At 56.3% G+C, this 21,704-nt stretch overlaps 1 protein-coding gene and 1 long non-coding RNA gene across 7 annotated transcripts; one reads left to right on the top strand and one right to left on the bottom strand.

The window, feature by feature from the left end:
- Positions 1-8,727: 8,727 nt before the first annotated feature.
- On the bottom strand, positions 8,728-13,693 carry LOC102017621. 2 transcript variants are annotated; one of them, XR_001235940.1, is made up of 3 exons: positions 13,056-13,693; positions 10,111-10,195; positions 8,728-9,082 (listed from the first exon to the last, which is right to left on the bottom strand). It is a non-coding gene; the product is annotated as an uncharacterized LOC102017621 (long non-coding RNA). The 2 variants fall into 2 exon arrangements; XR_262592.2 differs by lacking the exon at positions 13,056-13,693 and adding an exon at positions 12,683-12,769.
- Dlx4 (distal-less homeobox 4) lies at positions 11,726-19,560 on the top strand. Of its 5 annotated transcripts, none has more exons than XM_013519109.1 (4): positions 11,726-12,116; positions 12,658-12,758; positions 16,035-16,231; positions 16,596-19,560. In XM_013519109.1, exons 1-4 carry the CDS (start codon positions 12,004-12,006, stop codon positions 16,836-16,838), a joined length of 654 nt encoding a protein of 217 aa, XP_013374563.1. In that variant the 5' UTR covers positions 11,726-12,003; the 3' UTR covers positions 16,839-19,560. The 5 variants fall into 5 exon arrangements, with proteins under 5 accessions (XP_013374563.1, XP_005394243.1, XP_005394242.1 ...); XM_005394186.2 differs by having other exon boundaries at positions 11,726-12,139; positions 12,504-12,758; positions 16,062-16,231; XM_005394185.2 differs by having other exon boundaries at positions 11,726-12,139; positions 12,504-12,758.
- Positions 19,561-21,704: the final 2,144 nt, after the last annotated feature.

Below are 21,704 nucleotides of genomic sequence, written 5' to 3'. Positions count from 1 at the left end.
ATCTCGCCCAGCAGTGCCCATTTCTACTGACATAGTCACACAAACACACAGCCACTCAGACTGTCACATGCACCCGCAGCCGCACAGCTCCCACCCCATGCACAGTGCCACGCCCAAGCCACAGTCACACACGCGGTCTGTTACACACTCACCACGTACACACTTACACACTCTCACATGGCCTCAGTGACACACGCGCCATCCACGCAATTTCACAGTCACACAGAGGCACGTCGTCCATGGGGCTGAGTCCTGGGAGAGACTGGCCGTGGGGAGGCGATGAGGGCTTCTCACTCACAGCTGGCTGCTGCACTCTGCCCACCCCTCCTCGCACCGGGAGCCTCCATCATTTCACGTTCTCTAGCTTTGAGGAGACCCCGTGGCCTGGCCTAAAACACAGCTGAGTTGGCCTTGGGTGCCAGGTACAGAGAGGCAGCGCCAAGTCAGACCACCCTTTCCTGATAGGGTCATGGTGATTTCCTAGGCATCCATCTGTGCCACGTGTGCACCCAGCTCCAAACACCCACTTGCTCCCACACCCCCTACAACCCAGGTCTCATGTTCCAGTTTCATCGCACTCCGCGTATCTCCAGGAGGGTGGGCGGCTCTCTGGGGATTGATGCCCACTCTGATGGGGCATGATGGGTAGGCTCGGGAACTCGCCATGGACTTGGCCTTCCCTCCTCTGGAGCTGTGAGCCTTTAAAAGCATCTGGGTTGGAAAACACCTCGTACCAGGGTCCAGAGAGCCAGCTTCCATCCAATTCCAACTTGTCACCGTGAGCCACTCTTGTTCCCTCTCACTGTCATAGTAACCTGAGGGCAGGGACCCTGAGATAGTCGGTTTATCAGCAGGTTCTTTTTTAAATTAATATGCAGATTTCTAGGCCCACTCCAAACCTTCTTGATCCCAGAATTTGATGCCCACTGATTCTGGGGACCGCTGTTGTGTCTTTCAGCTCTAAGAAGGCCAGGAAAGTTGAGCCACCTTGCTGGAGGTCGAGGGCTTGTCCTGAGGCTGTTGAGGCCCATCCCAGTCCGGGGCACCTGGCACACAGGAGGCGCTGCCACCCTCCAGGAGTGCCACGTCATCACTGCGATTTAGTGGCTTGGACCGGTTAAGAGCTTGTGGTTTGAGCAGGTGGTGACCAAATCAGAACTTTCTGGCTCTGTTCTTGACCGAGGCTGGGCTTCCACGGTGGGCCGAGCTGTTCAAGGATTCCCAGTACCTTTTCAGGACTAGCGATGCCCAGGTCTCCCAGCAACCAGGAGCCCCTCCTCCCAAACCCAAGCCTGAGAGAGGGCGGGGCAAAGGCAGGAAAAATCCCTGTGAAAGTCTCTGGTTCCAGGGACTATTTTTCACCCAGCTTCCTACCTTGAGTCACTCCGCTTCCGGGTTTCTACCTAGCTCCCTTCCTGATGCTTGTGGAATAGTCACGACACCAGGTATGGCACTTAGCCCATTCCTCCAGCCCATGATGTAGCCCCTTAGGGCTGCACATCATCAGGAAAGCTACAGCATCGGCCTTCCGTGTACTGGCATCTGCCCGTCACATAACGATGCCTCCTTTAATCCTCACAACCATTTCATGCGGTTGCCATGCTTAGCTCCATTTCTTTTTTTGTTTTGATTTTTTGAGACAGTCTCACTATGTACCCCAGGCTGTCCTCGAACTTGAGGCAATCTTCCTGTCTCAGCCTTGTGAGTGCTGAGATGAAAGGCGTGCCCTAGCGTGGCTGGCTGATTAACTCCATCTTACCAGTGAAAAAAATGAGGGTCAGAAATCCTAAGGCACCTGCCTGAAGTCCCTTACCTAGAACACTGTGCAACTGGGGTTCACACCTCTGCTGCAGCTCCAGAGTGAAGCCCCTCGACCCCACTTCACATCCCGAAGCCCCCATGGCACACCTGGCTGACGCTTTGTGACTACAGATCCTATGCTCACGTTGGCAGAAGCAAAGCTCAGTAAGGGGCAAACCCGCCCCAGAATGTCTCATTGTAGCAGAGGAGATGAGATGCACCCTGTACCTAGTAAAGGGAGTCGGTGACTAAGGCTTGAGTGGAAAATGTGCTGTTTGAGAGCTTGCATTATTTAAAATGTTCTCCTTGTATGAAGCCTCAATCTCCATTACTGTAGTTTCCACTTCTTTGTTTTTTTGAGATAGGTCTTGAGCCAGGCGTGGTGGCACATGCCTGTGACCCCAACACTCTCGAGGCTGAGGCAGGAGGATTTCTATGAGTTCTAGGCCAGCCTAAACTGCATAGCGAGACCCTGTCTCAAAAAGAAAAAAAAAAAAAAAAAAGAATTAAGTGAGAAGCCCTTAATGAATCTGCACACAATTCTCACCTCCCCATTGCCCCTATCCCTGGGGCCGCCCTCTTACCTCTCTCCACATCTTACTCCAGTGCTCTCGCCACCCTCCTGCTAAGATCAGGTTCGCCCAGGCTACCACCACCCAATCACATAACACAGAAGCCCCTCTAAGCCCATGTAGCACCCATTAATACCCTGCCTCTGTCCCTTTCACCCCTTCAGAGAGAGGGGGGCTGTTTGGAAAATCCCAGGGAACACCAGAGCTGGAGGCTGGGGATCCAGTCCCAGCTCTGCCACTGATAGTTATGCAATGATGGGCTCTCTGGGCACCAGTTTCTTCATCTGTGAAATGGGGACAGCAGGAGCAGCCCCGCCTGAGAGGGTGTTGAGCATGAGCCGAGTCCTGCGTGCAAGGGCTTTCCGCATGCTACCCAGGAGGCAGAGACCCCAGCATTGTGGGAGGCTGAGGCAGAAGGATCTCAAGTTTGAGCCCAGCCTGGACAAGTTCATAACTTAATAAGATCTTGTCTCAAAAAAAATAAAAAGGGCTGGGGATGTAGCTAGGGGGAGGAGCACTTGCCTAGCATGGGTGAGGCCCTGGGTTCAGGCCCCAGCAGTGCAAGAAAGACAAAGTGAAGCAAGCCAAAAAAGAAAGTTAATGTATGCGAAGTACCTACTAAGCCCAGGTAGAGTCGAGTGTGTGGAATCCTCACAGGCCCTCTGAGGCTGGGCTTGTATGAGTCATTTCACAGAGGAGGAAACTGAGGCACAGGGAGGTTTTACTTGTCCAAGTCAGTGAGAGGCGGAGGCAGGATTGGAATTCAGATCAGTCTGGGTTCCTAGGCTGGGAGGCTCTGCCTGGCAGAGAAAAGGCCAGGATCCAGGCACAGCCTCCCAGCCTCGAGGAGCAAAGGCTGGAAGGGAGGTGGGGAGTCCCAGGAGAGGAGGCGGGGCCCTGTGTGGCAGGACGAATGGGGGACAACATCCTGAAAGTTACACTGTGGCCTCGGACAGCACCCCTCCCTCGGATTCTTGGCACGGGAGACAGGCGTACACCACTTCACACACCTGGTTCCTTTATGTAGTGCTCGTTTACTGAGCATTTACTACGTGCTGGCTCCACACTGGCACAGTGTTCGCTGTTGTCAAAGACCCCACCCTGCCCTTATGAAGCAAAGTGGCAGACACAGGTGACGCAACTGTAAGAAGAAGCAGGGAGGGAGGAGGGGACTGTGATCTTGGAGGGTCCCTGGCAGGTTTCCTGGGAAGGCAGTTTTATTTCCTGGCCTGAGTGCCTAGTTCATAAGATGCTTTTGTTCTTTTCTTTTTATGGTGCTGGGGATGAACGTCGGGCCTCACGCATGCTTGCCAAGCACTCTGCCACCAGGCCACACCTCAGGCCTATAAGTCTTTCTTAACCCTGTGCATATGCTTCTTGGTTTGTTTACTTTTGGCTTCTGTTATTCTGTTTTTGTTTTTTTGAGACAGGGTCTTGCTATGTAGCCTGACCTGAACTTCTGATCCTCCTGCCTCAGCCTCCCAAGGGCTGGGATTACAAGCATTACCACACTTGGCTTTCACGTATGCATAAAAAAACAAAAAACAGGGGCTGGGGTTTAGCTCAGTGGCACAGCGTCTGCCTGGCAAGTGCAAGGTCGTGAGTTCGATTTCCGGTACTGGAAAAAAACAAACCAAAACAAAAATAAAACCCCCACTGTTTTTTCCCATAATTTTAATATACACAAATGGCCAAATTCACTGCTGGGTGGGTTCTAGGCCAGTCTCTCAGGGCACCCTATACAGTCGCAAGTGCTACGAAAGAATGAAAGAGCCAGAAGTGGGGTGCATGGTCCTGCCACACAGGCACAGTCTCAGCTGGAGGGACAAGCGCTCATGTTCTCTTTGAAGTTCTCAGGCACTGAGAGAACTAAAACCATCTTTCCTATGATTGTCTGGGAAAAAGTGAGCCCCAGACTCCAGAATTCACTCCTCCTCCCCTCAGCCCAGCATGAAACCACAGAGTGAAGCAAAGAACCCTGAGTCAGAGCCGGACTGGGAAGCCAGTTCTGTGCAGAGCATCAGGCTTTCCCTGGCCAGGCATGTCTCAACTGGGCCTCAGTGTCCTCATCTGTAAAATGGGGGGTGTGAACTACCTACCTCGCAAGTTAAAACGAGGCCCCTATGTAGGCATGGATGTCAGAATGCTTTGGGGAATGCCATGTACCTTGTATATATTTTTTTTTGGTGTGTGGGGGTTGGAGACAGGGTCTCACTATGTAGTTCAGGCTGGCCTCGAACTGGCATCGATCCTCCTGCCTCAGCCTCCTGAGTGCTGGGATTACAGGTGTGTGCCACTAATGATGCCTGGCCCTCATATACTTGTAAATGTCTTATTACCAGGCATACATCCTGATTCCACCATTTCCCCACCCGCAGTGACTTTGCCAGGAGGGCTCAGAATAAATCTTTATTTGGATTTAGAGAGCGCTTCCAAGCCCAGCCTGGGTCCTCCAGCTTGTGATGTTCTGGGCTGGACTTCAGGGTGATTCCAGAAGCAAGTTCCCCAAGTTGGAGGAAGCCCAGCTGGGGAGGTGGCATTCCAGGCGGCATGTCAGCGGGTGAGTCAGGGCTGGGGCCCACCCTCCTGTCCCTGGAGGGAGGTGGGGGAGGACCTGCCTCGTTGGCTCGGGGCCCAGGCTGGGTTCCTCTCATCTGCATACATCTGCATATATGCAAGTTTCACCTGTGCGCCTGGCAGGGCGGGGGCGGACACCTGTGCAGAAGCTGTGGCTGGCTGCCCGCTGGAAGATCGACCCAGAATCTTGTCCGCGGCTCATGTGCCCATCAAAGGCCTGAACCTCTGAAGCAAATATATGGCGTCTTCCTTGGGCTCCCCTGGTGGCCCTGGCCAGGAACTTCAGACATTCCTTCTTCTACTCTCCTGGCACAACAGGGCTTACTTGCTTCTTTGTTTGTCTGTTGAGACAAGGCCTTGCTATGTAGTTCAGTCTGGCCTTGAACTCATGGTGATCAATCTTCCTGCCTCAGCCTCCTGAGTACTGGGATGACAGGCAGGCACTACCACACCAGGCGTTGTCTTTGGGCCGCTTTTCTTATGGCTGCCTTCCTTTCCCTTGCCTCTGCTGCCACCCCCTTGGACACTTTCTCCTCACTGTTCACTTCATCCACTGCAACTGCCTCCTCACTGGGCTCCAGCACACCAATCTCCCTTCACCAGCTCATTCCCATCTGGCTTCTCCCTTGCCCAGGAGTCCATTCTAAACTCTTGAGAGGTGTTTGACACCCTGCACAATGAAGCCTCCTGATCCTCCTTTGGCTCCTTCCCTGAGATTTCTTACCTCGCAGACAGGTGAACAAGACCCCACATGGCTTTTCTGTGCCTCAGTCTCTGTACCTGTGAAATGGGGATAAGAACAGGACTTCCTCCAAGCTATTGTGCAAGGATTTCCACAAGGCAGTGCCTGTAAAGCATGTCTGGCGCACAGGCCCACATTAATACCAGTCACTCTTAACAGCAGTTCTTCTCATCCTGCCTTCCTGGAAGGCCGGTCCTCTCCTGGGGTCCCTTCGCCTCCGCAGCCCTTTCCCTGCCCTTGCTGAATGGAACTTCACCTGAGACAGCTGCACCCACAGGGGGTTAGGAAGGCCGGCTGTCCTAGGTTCCACTTCCGGCTTCTAGATGAGTTATTTGGGGCTGGGGATTTAGCTCAGCGGCAAAGCGCCTGCCTGGCAAGCGCAAGGTCGTGAGTTCGGTTCCCGGTACCAGAGAAAAAACCAAAAAAAAAAACTAGATGAGTTATTTGCTTTCTGTGCTTCAATTTCCTTACTCAGAAAGTGTGGATAATATTGATATCTACCATGGAGAATCTTGTGGTGATTAAATAAAAGAATGCATGTGAGGGCTTAGCATCGTGCCAGGAACACTGACAACACTGAAGTGTTAGCTTTTATTATTTTTATTCTGTTACCCAAGGCACACGGCCTCAGATCACTCCCACTCCCTTTTGGGGTGTTGGGACAGGCTTCTGAAGATCCCTTAGACCTCAGAGGTGTCTCCAGAACCTGTGGCTTCAGCTGGGTCCTCCACTGTCCAGACCCCCAGAGGACCAGGACGCGGCCCTCCAGCCTTTACAGGGAAAGCTAGACAGCCAGTGATCCTCTGGGCTGACTAGTGGTAGGGCATGGGCTCAGCCCCGCTCCCTGCTAGTGCTGCCACTCAGCATTTGGGGTGCAGAGGACTTCTCCCCGTGTCCCGCTGTCCTCACCGCGGAGCCTCCAGGACAGGGGCCCTGCGGGCTGGGCACTGTGCTCTCTGTTTTTCTGGGAGGCCTGGACCACCAAACAGCCCTCAGCCCAGGCTCGGGTCACTTATCGCCCCCCGCCCCCACCAGCCTCTTCCGGCAGCAGTTGGTGAACTTCCAGTTCGACTTTTTCCGACGATGACGACGACGATGGAATCAATGAAGGTGATGCACGACTGGGGTGGGCGCGGGCTGAGAGGGGTGCGGGAGGCACCGCCTTCCCTGGAAGCCGAGGGGCCTGGGCCCCTCCCCTCGGCCAGCCGCCCCCACCCCTGGTCGTGCCGTGTGGGGGAAGGGGTGGGAGGAGGGAGGGAGAGAAGGAAGAGGGAGGACGGAGCTGCCTCTCACCCTACATCCGTCTACCCTCCCCCACGCCAGGAGCCGCGCGCAGGGGCGCAAGAGGGAAAAGCCTGCGCTCGGAGTTTTTGTAAAATGAGATTCTTTTTCTCACTTTGAGAGAAAGGAACGGGATGCATCGCCAGGCACCATCCTCCCAGGCCCGGCGCGGCAGAGGAAAGGCTGTCCTCCCGGACTTCGCAGCCCAAATTAGGACTTCGCACAAACCCCCAGTCCAGACCGCCAAGGGTCTTGGTTGGGGAATCGGAGTGAAACCGATAACCCCATCCACAGAGACGTTTCGCCAAATCCAAGTATCCCGGGGTGGGTGGGTGTGTGCCCTCGCGCGTGCACAAGCGGCAGGCGTGTGCTGTGTGTGTGACGAGGCTGTGTGCACGCTGCGGGTGTCGTGCAGCTGCCAGCAGAGCGTGTGCTGAGGTTAGTGGGAGTCCATTTCTGTGTGCCTGTGTCCTGCTGTGCTATGTGCGATTTTGCAGGCGCCCATGCACACACTCGCTTGGTTGCCTTTCTTTCTCTCTTTTTCTTTCTCCCTTCCTTTTTTTTTTTTTTTTAAAAAAACTCTCTATGTAGTTCAGGCTGGCCTTGAACTCAGGCGATCCTTCTGCCTCAGTCTCCCGAATGCTGCGATTACAGGCGTGCGCCACCACACCCGGCACTAGCTTGGATTTTGCGGATTACGCGCACCTTCCAAATCCCACCACGCCTATCTTTAGCTTTCACCTTAGACCCAGCTGCGAGGAGGTCGGCCGAGCGCCCTGATTTTCGTGTCAGGGTCCTAGAAGGTCTGGAGAGCCCAGCCCAAAAGCCTTCGTTCTGGGCAGGGCGAATTCGTTATAGGCGGGTCTGGCTGGGGCCTCCACTAGCTCGCAGCGATCGCCGGGGGGCACCAGCCTCGGGGTGCTGCGGTCTCCTCCCCGCCCCGCCGGGTCCACTGGTGGAACACTGGCTGGGACACCTGGCCGCCTAGGCGCCCCAACTCCCGGTCATCGCCGCTTGTGCGCCGCGGCGAAGTTCAGCCGTCTGACTACCTCTCCACGCGCGGAGCCCCTAACTCATCTTCAAACCGCCCCACTTTTGATTAACTGTTTTCTTTTGAGGTTCGGAATGTCCTGGTCAAAGAATTGGTCGTGCCTTTGCTTTTAACGTGTTTGGTGATTTTATATGCATGTGCACTTAAAACGTAACCTTCAATCCCCAACAGAAAAAATTTCCTGGAGCAGAGGCTCAAGTTAGGAAGCTGAGACAAGCGGAGAGCGAGACCCTCATAGGGACCCCCACAAGTGCGCAGGGCCGGCACCTGGGGGCGCTGACCGCAAGGCCTCTCCCCTTCCCCTCCTCGGGCAGCTAGTGCAGAGGGATTCGGAAAATGGGGCGGGAGCTCCAAGAGGGGGTTCCTTGGAGGTGAGCGCACGGGCGGTGAAGCGCGCAGCGGGGCTGGCAGCGGCCTCCGGGACCAGCCAGCAACCCCGCCTTGGCCAGCGCTCACTCCATGTTCAATCAAAAAGAGGAAGAGAACCAAGGGTGCCAATGTGAAGAAAAGTCAGATCGTGGGAGGCGCACAGGCCTCTGCCAGCTGCGCCCTCCCAGGCCTCGCTGAATGTGGGGCCCTCAGAGGCCAGGGGAAGGATTCGATTCCTTTCATGCCCTCCTCCCTGCGCAACCGAATTATTCAGCCTCTTCAAACCGAATTACTAAGAAAAATCCCAGTTAAATTTAAAACCTACTGAGAATAGGTAAAACAAAACCAAAATTTCATTTTGGGTTGGTGAATGGGATGGAGAAAAAAGCGAGGATGATGCCACGACAGTTGAGGTTGCCCAGCTCCGAGGCCTGGGCCAGCGATCACATCTCCTTTTCCGTGGGCAGATCCCTGCAGGCACCTAGTCGTGGGCGAGGGGTTACCGTCCAGGGTACCCGGGGCGGCGCGCCATTCCAGGTTCATGAGCCTCCCTCTGCCCAGGTGAGAACGACGGAGCCCAGCAACTTCACCAAGATGCCTGCACATCCTCGCGTGTTCCGGGTGCCAGCCAGAGCTGCCAGGATGGTGCTGGTTCCGGCGGAGTTCCTGAGGGTCAGGGCTCAAAGTAACCTCAGGGGAGAAATATGTAGGGTTAATACTGCCTCGGAGAACTTTACCCAATGTGGTAAGCCGGCGTTTGCGGTCGACCAGCAAAGAGCCCAAGCCTGGCATGGTGGTGGACGCCTGTAATCCCAGCATTTTGGGGAAGGCAGGAGGATCTCGAGTTTGAGCCCAGGCTGGGGAACTTAGCAAGATCCTATCTCAAAATAAAAAATTTTAAAACGGCAGAGGATCTGCTCCATGAGGTATTCCTGTGTGGCTATTGCCCCACTCTGCACTGCGAATTGAACCCAGGTGAAGGTGGGGTTCGGGAATAGCCTACACGGGGATAGCCCACAGTGCAAATCAACAACTCCCCGAGGTGGTGATGTTATCCCCCCCAAAAAAACTTAGAACCCCTCCTCTGCACTCAGGGTGGCCTTCATGCTGGGTTCTCCAGCACGATCCCTTTCATTTAGGCAGAAGGTCTGTGTGGGGAAAACCTCAGGATGTCCCCGCTGGCCTCTGTGAGTCTCATCGGTGGTGACAGGAGAGAGTCAGTTCCTTTTGTTTTCCCCTATTCCCTTCCTCGCTCCTCCTTCCCTCCTTCCTCTAACCTTCCTCCCCCCTCCTCCCTCCGCCCTTCTTCCTCCGCCTCCTCCTTGAAGGTTTTTGGTTTTGGGGTTTGGGGTTTTGCAAGTCATCACAGAGCAAAGGACCACAGCTTGGAATCTTGGGCAAGCTCCCCCCTTTTATTCCTTCTGGTAGCCTTAGAGACAGGAAATGGCTGACCCAGAACATCACAGCCAGCAACTCGGAAGATGAGCTGGGAGGGCAACCCAGGCCTCAGGCCTCCCCGGCCAGCCCTCCCGCCATTCTGATCCGACACACAGTTATGGCCTTGCTTGGCCCTCGTCCTCATCACTTCCGCCTTCCCTGGGGAGTCTGCATCTATGGAGACCCCAAGGTTTCCCAACAAGGTGCTCCAGCCCCACACCCTTCAGAGTATGGGAGGAGGGAGGTGTGATGAGGAGGGGAGAGGTAGTAATAGAACCTACCTGGAAGGGTTTTTGCAAAGAGGCACAGGGCGTGGATGCTGAGTGTCTGGTGAGGTACTTCCTGCTGAGGCTCAGGGTGAAGGCCCTGCAGGATTCAGAGAAAGCCCATGTGCATCTAGGAGAGCCTAGGAGAGGGAAGCACTGTGGATCACCTGGCTCTGAAGGATGCCTGAAGCCAACTGCTGCAGGGCATGCCAGGCAACCCACCCTTGCCCTTGCTAAATTGGGCACAGAAAGGACTCTGCATTCTGGGTGTGTGGCCTGGGAGGAAGTAACCCCATAATCCTCAAAACCCCAGCCCAAAAGCACCTCCTTTATGAGAAACCTCCTGATTGCCAACCCCACCTCAAAGAACATCTTCCATGTATCCAGAGATGCCATCTGTGCCCCCGCGGCAATAGCATTTCTTCACTGAGCAAAGCCTTCACACCCTGTTGGATGAGAAGGGAGTGGGTTCTCCGGCCTCCTGGGGAAGGAGAAGCCCAAGGCTTCAGGGTAGAGAGCTCCAGGCAAGTGATAGGGAAATGTTTTCCTGGAAAAACTCATTTCTATCCATGGTGGGGGGTGTGGTTTGAAGTACACTGCTCTCCCGCAGCCCTGTGGGACACTTGATTTTCTGTCCCTCCAAGGAGCATGGGCATGGCCACCCTCAAATCTTTTATGTTCTCTTCCAGGCTGCCTTCCTTCTCTGACAGTTGTCTTCTCCCATCCCTCAATGCTGCTACCTTCACTCTGAGCCTTCATCATGAGAGCACACGGGTGTGTGTGTGTGTGTGTGTGTGTGTACAAAAAAATGCCTGCCAACTTGCACACAGTGGGAGAAGGTATGCAGAGTGTTGGACAATCTGTTCAGATTGCTGGGTTTGGAGGTGGCACACTTTTCCCTAACTTGGAGCAGCTCATGTATGTGTGGACAGGTGTCTCTCAAAGGGTAGGTACATGTACACAAACGCTATGCTTGGCGTTTCTGTGATTTTGAATATTCACACAAGCAATTGGACTTGTGTACTCATGGGTCTCTGTGAGAGACCTGTTCCTTGCTTTTATGCAGGGATTGACTTCATCTTGGGTATGTAGAGGTGTATACATCACAGCCTAAACTGTTTGTAGATCCATAAGGAAGCTTCTCCTTTCACGGAGGGATGCTACTGTGCACATCTGTGTAGACACCTGTACATTGCTATGCGAACAAACACGCTGTATTTGAATGGAGTCCCTGCCCAGTTGGGCACATTTGGCGATAGATGCTTGGATATGTGGACGTGTCCGCCCAGTCCTTGGGTGCTAATGTTTAGAGGCCAGTCCAGCAAACAGCCCCGGGAAACGAAGCCAGGGGCACCCCCCTGCCGTATTTCCTGTGCCTTCTTAGGAGCCACCAAATTGGGTTCAACCCCACTCCCAGATCTCCTCCCGGCTCATGCCAGGATTCGGCCGCATGCGGCGCCAGGAAAGGCGGGGTGCAGTACAGGCAAAAGCCCAGACGGCAGATCTCTCCTGCAGCCGCTGCGGTGTCGCAACCACACCCGGGCCCCTGCCGGAAGCGGAAGCCGGCACGGGGGCGGTGAGGCGCAGTCGCGGCGGTCGCGGCGTGCCAGGCCGAGGGCGCCCCGCGGGGGCGTGCGCGGCGCGCGCGTGCGGGGCCGGGCAGCACCTTCTCGGCCCGGCGTCTGTTTACCAACAAACTGCCAGCGCGCCGGGCAGCTACGCATTCCGACGCGCTGAATAAACCGCGGGCAGGCTGTTCTTGACTCCTCTGCAGGTCCAAGGCGGCAGAACCAAAACCAGCTCGGAACGCGGGCCGCACGAACGCAAATTCCTGCATCTCCGCCTCTTCGGCCCACTGCGCGGCTCCCCTTGCCCGGGGGCAACCCAGGGTCACCCACTCTCTAGCACATGTGCCATTATTACCGAGGTCCCCTGACTGCACCAATCACCTTGCAACCCCGACACCGTTCGTGGAGCGGACCCGGGGGCAGAAGCGCCCAGAGCTTGCGCTGCCCCAGAGGGTGGGTCCCAGCTGCAGGCCTCGGTGAGGTCACCGCACGTGGCAGCCAATCCGGGGAGTCAAAATAGGAGCGGGGGCTCAGTCGGGTCCTGGGATCCGAACCCGCACGAGGGTAGGGGGGCCCCATGGACTTGGAGGGAGGAGGGGAAAGCCATGGGAGCGCCCCCCCCACCTCTTTTCCGGGTGCAAACTCAGCTGGAAGAGGCGCAGAAAGACACTTGCTCTGAGATCTTAAGTGTATAAGTGGCTGGCCGGGGCTGGGGGCTTATCCGCCTCAACGCCCGGGGCTCGGGAAAGAGGGTTGGTGCAGGGAGCTGACCACGTACTGGACCGTGGCTTAGGCCGTGGGCACCAGCCGCAATGACCTCCTTGCCCTGCCCCCTTCCAGGCCGGGACGCCTGTAAAGCAGTCTTCCCAGACCTCGCCCCCGCCCGGTCGGCGGTGGCTGCCTACCCGCTTGGCCTATCCCCCGCAACCGCAGTCTCCCCTGATCTGTCCTACTCTGGGCCGTTTGGCCACGTCCTGTCCTACTCCTACACCAGGCCAGCAACCCCAGAAGACTCCTACCTGCCCTGCCAACAGCCTGCGGCACCTTCACAGCATCTCCGTGGCCCCGTTGAGATCTCACGGGAGCCGCAGGCAGGTAAGTCCGGCGCGGCGGTGGCCACCTCTGGGGTCCGAGTCCTGTGCGCCCCTAAACCTCGCCCTCGCCTGTTTGCACACAGCTAGCGGGGTTCAAACCTGACTCAGATTCCACGGCATCTGGGATAAGAGGAGAGCTAAGGAACGCGGTGGGATGAGGCCGGAGGCGCGGGGGCGGGGGCTAGCTGATATAGGTCTCCTTTCAAACCCGACCTGGTTTCGATTTGCAGTTGTGTGAGGCCAGGCTGCAGGGCTCCCTACCCCACCCTCTTGGAGCAGCAGAGTTGTGTGTACCTACGTGTAACGGAAAACTGCATCAATCCAGATGTGGGGTGGGGGCCCTGCCCTTCCTCGTGGTTCTTGCCGTCCCGCGCTGTCTCCCTTCCCCGTGTCGCCCCTCTCCCAGTTCGTCTGGTCTCAAAAAGTAGTGGTCAGGCCAAACCCTGCTCAGTAGAAATCAGGTCTCTGCTGGAGGGCTGTAGACATCCAGGCGGGGCTCTTTCATCTCCTTCCCGGGCCCCACCCCCTTTCCCCAGACCGTGCCTGACTTTGACAGGAAGTTGGTCTGGCTGAGTCTGGGAATAGGACCTGCCACCCATTGTTCAAAGAATAGAGCTACAGGCCTGGCCGGTCCCATAGTCTCTAATCTTTCCCCAGCCACCTGAGCCTTCCATCAAAGGAATGGGCCATGCCCAGCCGCTCTACTCTTGATTTGGTGGTAGGCTGGGCACCAGTTGCCTGAAGAACTTTGAGCCCCTGAGAAATGCTCTTTGCAAGGCCTCAGTGGAGCGAAGGAGCTGGCCGGCCTTGCTGGCTCTTCGCTGTGCCTTTGCAGGGCCAGTGCCCTGTCCTACACCCAGCTGGATCGCCGGCTCTGCTTCAACCCCAGGTCCTCTGCACTCCCTCCTCCTACCTCAGTGCCCCACCTTTGTTTTCCATGCAGTCTCCTGCAGGGCACACATCCACCCAGGGACGCTGCTGCAGTCTCTGCGCCTCTGACAGATCAATTCATGAACCACCAGAGCCAAAAGTGAGTGCAGATGCTGGGAGTGCAACCTCCTTGATTTACCAATGGGCGAACTGAGGCACGAAGGAAGGGTGTGCCTGTTTCCCCAGGCGCTTGGCCCTTGCAGATGCGCTTTCACTGCGTGGGGACAGGAAAGAAGATTTTAGGGAATTTTCTCCAAACCCCCTGAAAAACTCCAAACTTCCCTGGCAAAACTGGGGCTACCTCTCCCAGACTTCTGGTTCTGTTTGAAGCAGAGGCAGTTGGGGGCTGTCCTATAAGTGAACCCTTTGGACTCCTTAAGTATGTGCTAATTGGGTGTGACTGCGTGTGTTTGGGGACTCGTTTAAGGTTCAGCGTAGGAAGAATCTGGTTTTCCCTTGGGAGAACTGTTGGCGATGGGGTGGGTGTCTGCCGGCCTGTCCTCACCAGTCCGTGCCTCCCTCTGTCTGTCTAAGGTCTCCCTCCTGAAGATTCCTTTTCTTTACAGTTTCCCCGGATCCAACGAAAAGACACAGGCGCTGGCGACCTTAAGAGTCGGTAGCATTTCTGTATCGGAACTGGGTCGGTGAGCCCACACTAGAATGAGCGATTGGGGTGTGAGAGGGATTGGAGTTCACCTCTGCCTGAGGGACGGGGTTTGGCCAAAACCCCTGGGAGCCGGTGGGTGCGGCGGCGCCTAGAGGGAGGCCCTAAGGCTCCGTTATCGCGACCAGAGCTGATCCAGTTGTAACTTGCTGTAACTGGCGTGCAGAAAAGGCTGTCCCAGAAGGAACTTGGGAAGAGGTCTGCCCTGAGTTTGGGGCGCAGCGGCTCGGAGAGTTCAGCAGCCGGGGTGTCTCCGCGGTTCCGTGCGTCACCGCTGGAATTGCGCGCTCCGCGCAGCCAGAGAAGCGCGGGTGGGCGCCCGGCTGTCAGCCCGAGGCTGCTCACAGTGGGGTCCGAGCAGGGGAGGCCGGACAGACGCGGGCGGGAGCGGAAACCCAAGGGCTTTTCTGGGAATCGGCTGAGGCAGGGGTCGATGGTGGGGGGAGGATCTGAGAAACCCGGAGCGCCCGAGGGGTGCGGGGGAGGCGAAGGCGAGGGGTGATCACGGCTGGCCAAGGGCGGGACCCTGGCGTGAGTGTGGGGTGAGCCCGACTAGAGGGATGGGTAGGAGTGCGGGCAGTCCGGAGCCCGCCTGGGTCCTGGCCATGAGCTCTTTCGGCTGAGGTCTGCGGGGACCCTTGGAGAACGCGGTCAGTGCTGCCCCACGCCCGCAGATATTCCGGCTGCTTCACCCACCCAACTCCTCGCCCGCCTGGGGCGGCCTACCGGTCCAAATAGAGTGGCTCGGGTGGCGGTGCCCTCCACCTTTGGCGCCCATCGTAGGACCCCACGTCCCTGTCGGGGGTGTGCTGGAGAGTGAGGCTAGAAGGAGGGGACCAGATTTCTGAGTGCCGGCCAGAGTGACCCCGCAATTTGCTTTCCCAATCCCAGTCACCCTCTCTCACACGCGGGAGCTCCCTGTGCCTGGGCCCGCTGGCCCCCCTGAGGACAGGACCGCTCCCCACTGATCTAGCTTCTGAGGCCAGGAAAATGTCTTCCCTGAGCCATCTGGTGGGGAGCAAGGGGGAGAAAATTCCGAGGTCACTTCTCACCTTCTGACGCTGGCATTTGAAGCTCAGGTGCCACGCGGACACGCTGGCCTCTGAACGTGGACTTCCAGTTCCCTGCGCTGGGAATGCCCAGAGTTTTGCCCCGCCCTACCCGAAACTGAGCCGCCACACTTGAGCAGACCCTGGGTACTCTTACTCTCGACCGTTGCCACTTTCTGCACTCCGAACCCCGAATTGGGAGCTCCCTGGGGTCGGGAACTGCCTTGTATCACTGGGTGCACCCCGAAAGTGGAAGTTGAAAAGGTAGAGAAAAGCTGGGCGTGGTGGCGCACGCCTGTAGTCCCAGCACTCCAGAGCCTCAGGCAGGAGGATCGCTGAGAGTTCGAGGCTAGCCTGGGCTACGGAGTGAGTTCAAAGCTAGCCAGAACTACATAGCCAAACCGTCTCAAAACACGCGCTCAAAAAAAAAAAGAAAGAAAGAAAGAAAGAAAAGAAAAGAAAAGAAAAGAAAAGAAAAGAAAAGAAAAGAAAAAAAAGAAAGGAAGAAAAGGCAGAGAAAGGCAAGGGCCAGGCTGCACATTCTGCCAATTCTTCCATGGCATGCAGGCCAGATGCAGATGAGGCTATGAACCCACTGTCCTACCCTAAACACACCTCCTTATGCTGCCCCCAGAATTGGAGCATCTGCTGTTGTCCCCAGAACCTTTGGAGAACCACCCCCAGATCTCCACCAAGAAGCTGCGCAAGCCCAGGACCATCTTCTCGAGCCTGCAGCTTCAGCGGTTGAACCAGCGTTTCCAGTACACGCAGTACCTAGCGCTACCAGAGAGGGCGCAGCTAGCAGCGCAGCTTGGCCTCACTCAGACCCAGGTGGGGCCGGTCCCGACCTTCCCGAGCATTGACCTTGCCACGCCTGTGCTCTGGCAACGCTCCCCAAGGTGTGAGTGGTGGTGTCGCTATGGACCCTGGCCCTGAGGCCCACGGTCCATAGCTGGCCCTCAGCAAGGGTTGGAGGAATGTATTAGAAGGGGGGCCTGGGGGTTCAAGTAGAGGAGGGCACCCCAGACAACAACGGGAGATGTGTTCTAGCTCAGGGGACTTCTTTGGCTACGGAGGACCGCAGCAAGCTTTCCCAACCTGCGCTGTTCTCCTGGAACTTGCTGCCTACAGCTGGGTCCTTTTGTCTCCCACGTATACTCCTGACCTTTCATTCTGTCCCCTGTTCTCCCCAAAGGTAAAGATCTGGTTTCAGAACAAGCGCTCCAAGTACAAGAAGCTCCTGAAACAGAACTCCAGGGGGCAGGAAGGGGACTTCCCCGGGAGACCCCCCTCCCCATCGCCCAGCTCCCCACCCCTTCCATCCCTCTGGGATCTGCCCAAGGCGGGTGCCCTGCCCGCCAGTGGCTATGGCAGCGGCTTTGGAGCCTGGTATCAGCATCACTCTCCAGATGTGCTGGCTGTGCCTCAGATGATGTGAGACTGGGGCCAGGCAGCCCCTGGCCTTTCCACCGAGCCCAGGATCCGGAGCACCTGCACGCCTGCTGGGACAAGAAGAAACCAAGTCCAGGATGAGGAGCTAGAAGAGAAAAAGGCACAGAGTTATGTCCGCCTAACTCCAACAGCTAAAAAAGGGATCAGCCTTCATCACTGGCCCCTTCCGCTGGAGGGGATGCTGGAGACCGCATCCTGGGCAGGACTGCCTGGGGACAGCCGTGCCCCTTCACAGGACTGCAGCTGTCTGCAGCCTGGGGTCAGAACCAGGAGGAAACACCGTGTGTATTTTTTTCTCTGTGTGCCTTGGACCCTGCTCAACCCATTCGTGAGCAAAAGTGGAAGAAGGCATCCAGAGTCTTCTGAGTTGGCTGCCAGCAGGTCACAGCTGCTCATCCATCGAATTCGCTTGGTGCTCGGCCATTACTTCCACGACAGGGGTATAGCCCGGAGGCAGAGCAGGCGCTTGGCAGGAGGCCCTGGGTTCAGTCCCCAGCACCCAGACAAAATAGCACAAAAACCCTCAAATGCAACAGATATTTATAAGAGCCCCTCCCTTCCTCCTCCCTGCCTGTAACACTTAACAAACCCACATAGGCAAATTCCTGGGAGCCCAGAAGGCTAACAGTATGGGGGAAATGGGGACAAACACAGTCTCTGGATGAGGGTGGGTATAAGCACCCCCAAATAGTTGGAGTCGGTCTGAGACTTCAGCTTCTTACCCTGTCTCTGTCCAGAGAAACTGCTCAGAGTCATAACCAGTCTAACTGGCATCCCCCAAGCTCAGACGCTTCCACACATCCTGAGCTCCTAGCCATTAAACTTTGTACAAAACCTGGACCCATCTCCCAAATGTGTTTGTCTCCTGACCTCACCAGGGTCGAGGCGAGTCACTCATACCTTCTCTCCCATCTAACTTGTCCTCCACCGAGCTAGGGACCGGAAGCACTGGATTCCGTGTCCCTGGCTGGCCTTGTGGTTCCCACTCTGCAGTGTTCTGATAACATCCATGCCTTCCTGTGCTCCAGTGGGGAAACCGGAAGACAGTCACGCTGAGAAGGAGCAAGACCCGAGTAGCGTTCCGTGCCGATTCTCTCCTGGACCAGTTGTGGAGGGCGCCAGGTGCCTCAGTCCCCACTCTGCACCTGCAACCCTAGGTGGAGGCCTGCTCACCTTGGGAGAGGACACGCCCTTGGGCCAGCCCAGCCTCCCCTGGAGCAATGTGTCCTGGGGAATGGAATGGCCTCAGTCCACCTTGGGAAAGGAAAAGGGAGGAAAATACCAGAACCAAGGGGCTGGGGATTTAGCTCAGGGGCACAGCACCTGCCTGGCAAGCATGAGGTTGTGAGTTTGATTCCTGGTACCGGGGAAAAAAAAAAAAAGGAAATACCAGAACCTGAATTCTCCTCCTCCATCCAACACGCATCTTGGATACCATGGTGACCAAGGCAGACCCGTCAGGTTAACAGGAAGCCTGATGAGTGACCAAAGGCGATGCGACAGGTGCCAGATGAAGGGTGGGCCAGAAGGCAGTGTGGACACTGTCCAGGCGCTGTGGTCCAGCCTGGCTGGGGGTCAGTGCCTGGTGCAAAGGCTGGGGAGCAGCGGGGCCCAGCGGTGACTCCTGGTCACTGTGCCACTTGGCACATGCCGCGCAGGGGTCAGGAGGGCTGAGGACATGCAAATCATTCAGGGACTCCAGCCAGGCATGGCCTTGGGGGCTGGGGAGGGGCCTCCAATTCCAGGCAAAAGGCTCTCAAATCCAGCTTCCCTCTTCCTGCCTGAACCTGTTCCAGGCACTGCAACCGAGGGTCTGGGGCGGCCCAGGCTGTAAAGCCCACTAAGGCCTGCCCAGCACACTCAGTGCCCGCAAGAAGCCACCCTGGGGTCAGGTGTCCAAATGCCAGGCAGAGGGGCTGTCCTTCCATAGACACTCTTGGCCTGCCTGCAAGCAGTCCTTCCTTCTGGGTCAGTGACCTCCCTTGCTCCCCAAAACACGCATGGAGGAGTTTTGCGGTGGCAGACGGCACAGGGTGGGTGAAAGCAGAGGCCCAGGAGCAGCGAGGCAAGGGGGAGCCCCAGGAGACGCACCTGCCACCTTGCCTCCTTCCTTCCAGCGTCTTTCTCTGGCCCTTGGAGAATGGGGCTGGCGGCTCAGGGGTGGCCCGGCCCTAGATGCCTGCCCTGGGTCTTCTCTGAGGCCACAGGCCCTGGGGCGGCCATTCCTCCACCGCAGGTTGCACACTCCTCTTTCCACAGAGCCCAGATAAGATCTACCACCCATCTCGGAAAGCCTCCAAAGGCAGATTAATTGGACAGCCCAACTCCCGTCACATCGTTAAAACAACAGCCTGGTTGTAAAGTTAAGTAGCAGAAGGAGCGTAATTGCTCTCCCAGCCAGCGGCCAGCTGAGCTGACAGCACCCCTTCCTCTCCGCATCTACCTGCCCTTCCAGGGGAAATGCGGATCTCTTTCCACTTGGGAGCAGGTCCCACTACTGGGGACTTCTGGGTGGTGATGTATTCCCAGACCACCTGGGGAGAGGCACCCCATTCTGTTCTCTCGAGCCATCAGGACTATAGAAGGGCAGTCCTGCCTAGAAGGAAGCCCCACTGGGGACTTTGGGTCAATAAAAGGAAGGAGCCAGGCGTAGTGGTGCATACCTGTAACCCCAGCACTTAGGAGGCTGAGACAGGAGGATCACCTAAATTTTGAGGCCAGTCTGGGCTATATAGTGAGTTCAGGGTGAGCCTGAATTACACAGTGGGAACTTGTGTTTCAAAACACTATTTAAAAAAAAAAAAGAAAGGAGAATAAAACTGAGTGGGGACTTTGGTCTCCACAGAGTTCCAGCTCTGCCACTGTGGAGCCGGGTGACTTGTGGCAAGTTTCCGCCCTGCTCTCTGGGCCCTGCTTCCCGCCGCGACGGGAATACTAATAGGCCGTGTTTCCTGGTGTGGTTGTGATGGCGAAATGAGATAGTGTTTGTATCAGGCTTGACACGGTGCCTGGAACACAGTAAGCGCTTAATAAATGGCATTTATAGCCGCTGTGATGATTATTGGGGAGGGGCCTTCACCCTGCCATCGGTCACCCTTGGCCTCTGGCAGACCCGCCTCCCTCCCAGGGTGGGGAGGCGGGTGGGGCTCCACGTGTCCCTGTCACCAGCCACCACTACTTGAGAGCAGGGCACGGCAAGGTCCAAACACAGAAGGCCCTGCGCATCTGCTGTCAGCTGACACGGGTCTGAGAATGTCCAGGGCACCTTTGTGCTGTCACCTATGTGGTCTCTGCCTGGGCAAAGCTGATGGGGGTGGGGGCTTCCCCTCCCCTCCCTCTGGGTCACTGCCTCCTCTCCCCATATACTATTTTAAGGCAGGACCCCCATTCTCTCCTCCAACGAAATGAGATTCAATTAATTCAATTAAAGCAATTTTGGAAGCAGCTCCCAAAGGCCTTCAATGTGAGATAATTATAAGTAATTTGCTTCTGTGAAGAGGAAAAGGTTACATGGGGTCTGGGGTGGGTGGGTTCCTCACCAAATGCACGCAGATCGAGAAGGATTCCACACTGCAATCAGAGCTGCCCTTCCATTGGCCAAATTACTTGCAGGTGGGAAGAGGGAGGGGGTGGGAAGACAGAGTGACAGGCTGCCCCTCCTCCATCCCCAACGCGCGGTGCGGGGTGGGGGCGGGGAGTGCTTGTTCCCGACAAAATGTCTGCATAGCCATAGCCGCCGATTACTCAGCTCCCGGCCTCATTTGAGTTTGAATGCCTGGACTTGCCTCTGGGATCGAATCCAGAGTCAGTGGAATGTTATTCGGGTAGCTGAGGCCTGTGTAGACCGGGGCCCTGGAGATCAAGGACATCCCCAGCACTTGTAAGGGATGAGGGGAGAGAGGGGAACAGCGGGAGAAGCCAGAGAAGCCCGGCTGTGACTTCCAACTTCTGAGGGGCCCCGGCGGCTCCTCCTGATCTGTCCTCCCACCCCCACCCTAGCACCGATTTCTGGTTGTGCCTGGAGTCCAATCTCAATTCCTCTCATTGGAGTGGTGGCAAATCTTTCCACTCTGTCCTCAGGGGCAATGAAGCCTCTTCCTTCCCAAAAGCAGCTACCGCGGTCCCCACCCCCACCTCACCTACAGTCACTCTTTACTTTGCAGGCTTCCTCTGGTCTGGGAGGGGACAAATCAGGGATGTGATGGAACCCTGATTAGAACTTAGAGGTAGGAGCTGAAGCCGAGCAGGGAGTGTGGGCTTCAGGCCTCCTCAAATACCCTTTCTGGCAGGCATGGGGTGCACGCCTGTACCCACTCCTGTAATCCCCAAACTCAGGAGGCTGAGGCAGGATAGACTTGAGTTCTGTGCCGGAATGGGCTATATGAGTTCAAGGCCAGTTTGAACTATATATCGAGTCTGTTTCAAAACACACACACACACACACACACACACACACACACAAATGAAAATCTAAGACCCTATCAACCAACCCTGGCCACAAAGGAGCTAAGTCCCCCTGTACCTAGGAGCTCTTAGCTCAGAAGGTAATGTTTAAACAATTATGGTGCAAAAGAAAAAGTCACTGACCCCAAAATATTTTTCATGTCTTCCCCTCATGTCCATCTCTCTCCTTGCTGCTTTCCTTCCAAGGAGGGGGTTCCTTTGGCTCCAGCTTCTCCTCCTCACTCCACCCCATGTCCCCCCTTCTCTGATCTGCAGGGCTGTTGGGCCTGGGGAGCCAGGGAAAAAGCCCTCAGGGAGTGCTAGGGACTGCTGTCCCTGTGAGGTAGTCAGGGAGACATGACCCATGTCAGGCCTCCCGGTCCTCAGCCAACTCAGATTGGGTGAAACA

The sequence above is a fragment of the Chinchilla lanigera genome, unplaced genomic scaffold (assembly GCF_000276665.1).
Source record: "Chinchilla lanigera isolate Chin_1 unplaced genomic scaffold, ChiLan1.0 scaffold00050, whole genome shotgun sequence".
Lineage (NCBI taxonomy): Eukaryota > Metazoa > Chordata > Mammalia > Rodentia > Chinchillidae > Chinchilla > Chinchilla lanigera.
The sequence above is the reverse complement of the archived record's forward strand: the minus strand, read 5'-3'. Positions and strand labels throughout refer to the sequence as shown.